Below are 7585 nucleotides of genomic sequence, written 5' to 3'. Positions count from 1 at the left end.
ACTGAGCTATGAGACAGAGTTCCCAGCTGTATCACTGAGCTATGAGACAGAGTTCCCAGCTGAATCACTGAGCTATGAGACAGAGTTCCCAGCTGGATCACTGAGCTATGAGACAGAGTTCCCAGCTGGATCACTGAGCTATGAGACAGAGTTCCCAGCTGAATCACTGAGCTATGAGACAGAGTTCCCAGCTGGATCAGTGAGCTATGAGGCAGAGTTGCCAGCTGAATCACTGAGCTATGAGACAGAGTTCCCAGCTGGATCACTGAGCTATGAGACAGAGTTCCCAGCTGAATCACTGAGCTATGAGACAGAGTTCCCAGCTGGATCACTGAGCTATGAGACAGAGTTCCCAGCTGGATCACTGAGCTATGAGACAGAGTTCCCAGTTGGATCACTGAGCTATGAGACAGAGTTCCCAGCTGGATCACTGAGCTATGAGACAGAGTTCCCAGCTGGATCACTGAGCTATGAGACAGAGTTCCCAGCTGAATCACTGAGCTATGAGACAGAGTTCCCAGCTGGATCACTGAGCTATGAGACAGAGTTCCCAGCGGATTAGTGAGCTATGAGACAGAGTTCCCAGCGGATTAGTGAGCTATGAGACAGAGTTCCCAGCTGGATCACTGAGCTATGAGACAGAGTTCCCAGCGGATTAGTGAGCTATGAGACATAGTTCCCAGCTGGATCACTGAGCTATGAGACAGAGTTTAAGTCTGTATTCAAGGTGTGGAGCCCAGAGAGCCAGGAGTGCAGTAGAATCTCAGTAAGGCAGTGGTCTCTGACAGTACAGGGATCAGGCAGTGTATCTGTTTGCTGCCAATCAACCAGTGAAGCAGGTGTACTTCAACTTGGGAGGCTGACAAGGAGGCACTATCTGGCACCTGACTGACCTGGCCCTCTTTGTGAAGATACTGTAGGCAGGATGTCTATCTGACAGGGGGAGGAACAGTCTAGCAAGATGTTTATCTGACAGGGAGAGGAACAGTCTGGAAGGATGTCTATCTGACAGGGGGAGGCACAACCTGGCAAGATGTCTATCTGACAGGGGGAGGCACAACCTGGCAGGATGTCTATCTGACAGGGGGAGGAACAGTCTAGCAAGATGTTTATCTGACAGGGAGAGGAACAGCCTAGCAAGATGTTTTTCTGACAGGGAGAGGAACAGCCTGGCAGGATGTCTATCCGACAGGGGGAGGAACAGCCTGGCAGGATGTCTATCTGACAGAGGGAGGAACAGCCTGGCAAGATGTTTATCTGACAGGGGGAGGAACAGCCTGGCAGGATGTCTATCTGACAGAGGGAGGAACAGCCTGGCAGGATGTCTCTCTGACAGGGGGAGGAACAGCCTGGCAAGATGTTTATCCGACAGGGGGAGGAACAGTCTAGCAAGATGTCTATCTGACAGGGGGAGGAACAGCCTGGCAGGATGTCTCTCTGACAGGGGGAGGAACAGCCTGGCAGGATGTCTCTCTGACAGGGGGAGGAACAGCCTGGCAGGATGTCTCTCTGACAGGGGGAGGAACAGCCTGGCAGGATGTCTCTCTGACAGGGGGAGGAACAGCCTGGCAAGATGTCTCTCTGACAGGGGGAGGAACAGCCTGGCAGGATGTCTATCCGACAGGGGGAGGAACAGCCTGGCAGGATGTCTATCTGACAGGGGGAGGAACAGCCTGGCAGGATGTTTTTCTGACAGGGGGAGGAACAGCCTGGCAGGATGTCTATCTGACAGGGGGAGGAACAGCCTGGCAGGATGTCTATCCGACAGGGGAGGAACAGCCTGGCAGGATGTCTATCTGACAGGGGAGGAACATCCTGGCAAGATGTCTATCCGACAGGGGGAGGAACAGCCTGGCAAGATGTCTCTCCGACAGGGGGAGGAACAGCCTGGCAGGATGTCTATCTGACAGAGGGAGGAACAGCCTAGCAAGATGTTTTTCTGACATGGGGAGGAACAGCCTAGCAAGATGTTTTTCTGACATGGGGAGGAACAGCCTGGCAGGATGTCTATCTGACAGGGGGAGGAACAGCCTGGCAGGATGTCTATCCGACAGGGGGAGGAACAGCCTGGCAGGATGTCTATCTGACAGAGGGAGGAACAGCCTGGCAGGATGTTTATCTGACAGGGGGAGGAACAGCCTGGCAGGATGTCTATCTGACAGAGGGAGGAACAGCCTGGCAAGATGTCTCTCTGACAGGGGGAGGAACAGCCTGGCAGGATGTCTCTCTGACAGGGGGAGGAACAGCCTGGCAGGATGTCTATCCGACAGGGGGAGGAACAGCCTGGCAGGATGTCTATCCGACAGGGGGAGGAACAGCCTGGCAGGATGTCTATCTGACAGGGGGAGGAACAGCCTGGCAGGATGTCTGTCCGACAGGGGGAGGAACAGCCTGGCAGGATGTCTATCCGACAGGGGGAGGAACAGCCTGGCAGGATGTCCTGGCAGGATGTCTATCTGACAGGGGGAGGCACAGCCTGGCAGGATGTCTATCTGACAGGGGGAGGAACAGCCTGGCAGGATGTCTATCCGACAGGGGGTGGAACAGCCTGGCAGGATGTCTATCCGACAGGGGGAGGAACAGCCTGGCAGGATGTCTATCCGACAGGGGGAGGAACAGCCTGGCAGGATGTCTATCCGACAGGGGGAGGAACAGCCTGGCAGGATGTCTCTCTGACAGGGGGAGGAACAGCCTGGCAGGATGTCTATCCGACAGGGGGAGGAACAGCCTGGCAGGATGTCTATCCGACAGGGGGAGGCACAGCCCAGACATTATAACAGTTTTCAAGAGGATGTGGGGATGAATTCATCTCTCTCTCTCTACCCTGCTGTAGAAGGCAGCTGGTACTTTCAGTGCAGTGTAGAAAGATGTCTCCGACAACATGTTGTCTCGGCTTGTTCTTCATCTTATTTCCATGTGAGGTTTCCTCAATCTAAATATAAATGAATATAATAGCTAACTGTATCTTACTGTATATATCTTAATTAACATGCTTTTTTGGTGAATTCTGTATCATCCAACTATCTGATTGCCAGCTTTGATGAATTCTTAATTCATAATCACTCTCTAAACTGGCTTTTCAACAGGTCATGTAAAGTGTGTTGCGTTTCGTCAGTCTCCGTCCCTGACAGTGAAGGACGGGCGCGAGGCGGAGATCCACTGTAGCCATGATGACAGTAACCTGTTGGTGATGTTGTGGTACCGACAGAGACAGGCCAGTATGACTCTGATCGGGTACAGTTACGGCACCACTGAGCCTAACTACGAGGGTTTGTTTGAGAAGAGGTTCAGGCAGAAGAGAGAGGGAAACCTGAAGGGAACTCTCGTCATCTCCAAACTAACATTAGCAGACTCTGCTGTGTACTTCTGCGCCGCCAGTCGCACAGTGATGTGGCTTTCCGTCAGCCTCTCACCAAAAACCTGACACACACACACGCGCTCAGGAAGTCCAACGCGGGCTGCCGTTCCGGCTTTTCAAACTGTCTTATATGACCATCTGGTGGTTTAACTTTAGAAAGTTTGTGGTAAGGCGTACGCACACATCTTAATTAAATGTAAAATTGCGAGACTAAAATCTTCTCTGTAAAAATGTCAAAATAAATGACAGATATATTGAGTAGACTTCGATTACTATTTTGAGGAAGTGTATACTGGCTACGGCGTATCAGGATGGACAAACAGTACTATTTGTCACTTTTTTCTCATTTTTTCAAGTGAAGGTCTTCACAGAGTATGCGAGCACACTAGGGGCCAGCCGAACTGAAGCATGCTGACACAATTAGTGACCTTGAGGGAGGAGATTCAGCGACCTTGGGGGAGGGGCTTCAGTGACTCAGGGGGATGGGCTTCAGTGACCCTATGGAGGGGTTTCAGTGACCCAGGGGGAGGGGCTTCAGTGACCCTGTGGAGGGGCATCAGTGACCCTGGGGGAGAGGCCTCAGTGACCCTGGGGGGGGGGGCTTCAGTGACTCTGGGGAGGGGCATCAGTGACCCTGGGGGAGGGGCCTCAGTGACACTGGGGGAAGGGCTCAGTGAGAGCCGTACTCTGTGTACAATGATGTTGAATGTCATTCACAGAGATGATGAGTGACATGACGCATCCTATAGTCCTCCTGAGTTGGCTGTTTCTCCTGTCCCCAAGTGAGTGTCTGAGGTTAGCTTTGTAGCTGGGATTCTTGGAGTAATTAGAGATGTACCAACTATTAATAGACACATTTTGATGGCTTGTCTCTCTTCTTCCTCCTCTCTTCTCCTCTCTTCCTCTCCTGTCCCCTGATCCTCTCCCTCTGCCCTCCTCTCCTCTCTTCTCAACAGGTCAGTGTGGAGCAGCAGGCCCCATAGTGCTTCAGCCCAGACAGCTTCTCACCCTTCCTGGTAACACCACCACCTCCAGTCCAGTCACCCTGCAGTGTTCCCTGGGTCCAGGGTTCAGCATGCCCAGCTACACCATGATGTGGTACCGACAGGTTAGAGAAGTTACCAGGGCATTACACCATGATGTGGTACTGACAGGTTAGAGAAGTTACCAGGGCATTACACATGTTGGTACTCTCTTCTGTTGTCGGATCAGTGTTGGGCGACAGTGAACTGGATTTACTGCAACAAGTCATTTAATTACATTTTGCAGTAACTTGGTGGTAGTTGAACTAAATAAAAATCTTGGTAGTGTTTTCAGTAGTTAATTACTGTTTTACCAGGTAGCGGTGTAGCTAACTACTGGAACTCCACACTACTGTTTTACCATGTAGCGGTGTAGCGAACTACTGGAGCTACACACTACTGTTTTACCAGGTAGCGGTGTAGCTAACTACTGGAACTACACACTACTGTTTTAACATGTAGCGGTGTAGCTAACTACTGGAGCTACACACTACTGTTTTACCATGTAGCGGTGTAGCTAACTACTGGAACTACACACTACTGTTTTACATGTAGCGGTGTAGCTAACTACTGGAACTACACACTACTGTTTTACCATGTAGCGGTGTAGCTAACTACTGGAACTACACACTACTGTTTTACCATGTAGCGATGTAGCTAACTACTGGAACTACACACTACTGTTTTACCATGTAGCTAACTACTGGAACTCCACACTACTGTTTTACCATGTAGCTAACTACTGGAACTCCACACTACTGTTTTACCATGTAGCTAACTACTGGAACTCCACACTACTGTTTTACCATGTAGCGGTGTAGCTAACTACTGGAACTACACACTACTGTTTTACATGTAGCGGTGTAGCTAACTACTGGAACTACACACTACTGTTTTACCATGTAGCGGTGTAGCTAACTACTGGAACTACACACTACTGTTTTACCATGTAGCGATGTAGCTAACTACTGGAACTACACACTACTGTTTTACCATGTAGCTAACTACTGGAACTCCACACTACTGTTTTACCATGTAGCGGTGTAGCTAACTACTGGAACTACACACTACTGTTTTACCATGTAGCGGTGTAGCTAACTACTGAAACTACACACTACTGTTTTACCATGTAGCTAACTACTGGAACTCCACACTACTGTTTTACCATGTAGCGGTGTAGCTAACTACTGGAACTACACACTACTGTTTTACCATGTAGCTAACTACTGGAACTACACACTACTGTTTAACCATGTAGCGGTGTAGCTAACTACTGGAACAACACACTACTGTTTTACCATGTAGTTAACTACTGTAACTACACACTACTGTTTTACCATGTAGCTAACTACTGTAACTACACACTACTGTTTTACCATGTAGCGGTGTAGCTAACTACTGGAACTACACACTACTGTTTTACCATGTAGCGGTGTAGCTAACTACTGGAACTACACACTACTGTTTTACCATGTAGCTAACTACTGGAACTACACACTACTGTTTAACCACGTAGCGGTGTAGCTAACTACTGGAACAACACACTACTGTTTTACCATGTAGTTAACTACTGGAACTACACACTACTGTTTTACCATGTAGCTAACTACTGTAACTACACACTACAGTTTTACCATGTAGCGGTGTAGCTAACTACTGTAACTACACACTACTGTTTTACCATGTAGCGGTGTAGCTAACTACTGGAACTACACACTACTGTTTTATCATGTAGCGGTGTAGTTAACTACTGGAACTACACACTACTGTTTTACCATGTAGCTAACTACTGGAACTACACACTACTGTTTAACCATGTAACGGTGTAGCTAACTACTGGAACTAAACACTACTGTTTTACCATGTAGTGGTGTAGCTAACTACTGGAACTACACACTACTGTTTTACCATGTAGCGGTGTAGCTAACTACTGGAACTACACACTACTGTTTTACCATGTAGCGGTGTAGCTAACTACTGGAACTTCACACTACTGTTTTACCATGTAGCTAACTACTGGAACTACACACTACTGTTTTACCATGTAGCGGTGTAGCTAACTACTGGAGCTACACACTACTGTTTTACCATGTAGCTAACTACTGGAACTACACACTACTGTTTTACCATGTAGCGGTGTTGCTAGCTACTGGAACTACACACTACTGTTTTACCATGTAGCTAACTACTGTAACTACACACTACTGTTTTACCATGTAGCGGTGTAGCTAACTACTGGAACTACACACTACTGTTTTACCATGTAGCTAACTACTGGAACTACACACTACTGTTTTACCATGTAGCGGTGTAGCTAGCTACTGGAACTACACACTACTTATTTTTTTGCAAAAATTAAATATATTATAGGTGAAGTAGGCAAGAATTCTGAATCATTTCTGCCTAATTCATCAGATTAGCCTAGTTCATCAGATCAGCCTAGGTGAGGTGGGGTGGAGTGGCCAGCAGGTTGGTAGGTGGGGTGGGATGGGGTGGGGTGGAATGGAGTGGCCAGCAGGTTGGTAGGTGGAGTGGGGTGGCCAGCAGGTTGGTAGGTGGGGTGGGATGGGATGGGGTGGGGTGGAATGGAGTGGCCAGCAGGTTGGTAGGTGGGGTGGGATGGGGTGGGGTGGAATGGAGTGGCCAGCAGGTTGGTAGGTGGGGTGTGGTGGCCAGCAGGTTGGTAGGTGAGGTGTGGTGGCCAGCAGGTTGGTTGGTGAGGGGGTGGAGTGCCCAGCAGGTTGGTAGGTGGGGTGGGGTGGCCAGCAGGTTGGAAGGTGAGATGGGGTGGCCAGCCGGTTGGTAGGTGGGGTGGAGTGGCCAGCAGGTTGGTAGGTGAGGTGGGGTGGAGTGGCCAGCAAGTTAGAAGGTGTGGTGGGGTGGCCAGCAGGTTGGAAGGTGAGATGGGGTGGCCAGCAGGTTGGTAGGTGGGGTGGAGTGGCCAGCAGGTTGGTAGGTGAGGTGGGGTGGAGTGGCCAGCAGGTTGGTAGGTGGGGTGGAGTGGCCAGCAGGTTGGTAGGTGAGGTGGGGTGGCCAGCAGGTTGGTAGGTGAGGTGGGGTGGAGTGGCCAGCAGGTTGGTAGGTGGGGTGGGGCAGCAGATTCGTAGGTGGGGTGGGGTGGCCAGCAGGTTGGTAGGTGAGGTGGAGTGTCCAGCAGATTGGTAGGTGGGGTGTCCAGCAGGTTAGAAGGTGTGGTGGGGTGTCC

The 7585-nt window shown here is 50.0% G+C and overlaps 1 protein-coding gene across 1 annotated transcript in view; it reads left to right on the top strand.

Moving 5' to 3' along the window:
• The first annotated feature begins 4080 nt into the window (after positions 1 to 4080).
• LOC135525502 (M1-specific T cell receptor beta chain-like) overlaps positions 4081 to 7585 on the top strand; it is a 40586-nt gene continuing 37081 nt past the window's right edge. The window contains exons 1-2 of the mRNA XM_064953172.1: positions 4081 to 4140; positions 4315 to 4466. Of these exons, the coding sequence (XP_064809244.1) occupies positions 4083 to 4140; positions 4315 to 4466 (210 nt within the window). The 5' untranslated portion in view covers positions 4081 to 4082. The remainder of the gene's footprint in view (positions 4141 to 4314; positions 4467 to 7585) is intronic.

The sequence above is a fragment of the Oncorhynchus masou genome, chromosome 32 (genome assembly GCF_036934945.1).
Source record: "Oncorhynchus masou masou isolate Uvic2021 chromosome 32, UVic_Omas_1.1, whole genome shotgun sequence".
NCBI lineage: Eukaryota > Metazoa > Chordata > Actinopteri > Salmoniformes > Salmonidae > Oncorhynchus > Oncorhynchus masou.
Note: the sequence above shows the minus strand (reverse complement) of the source record. Positions and strands in the feature narration are given on the sequence as shown.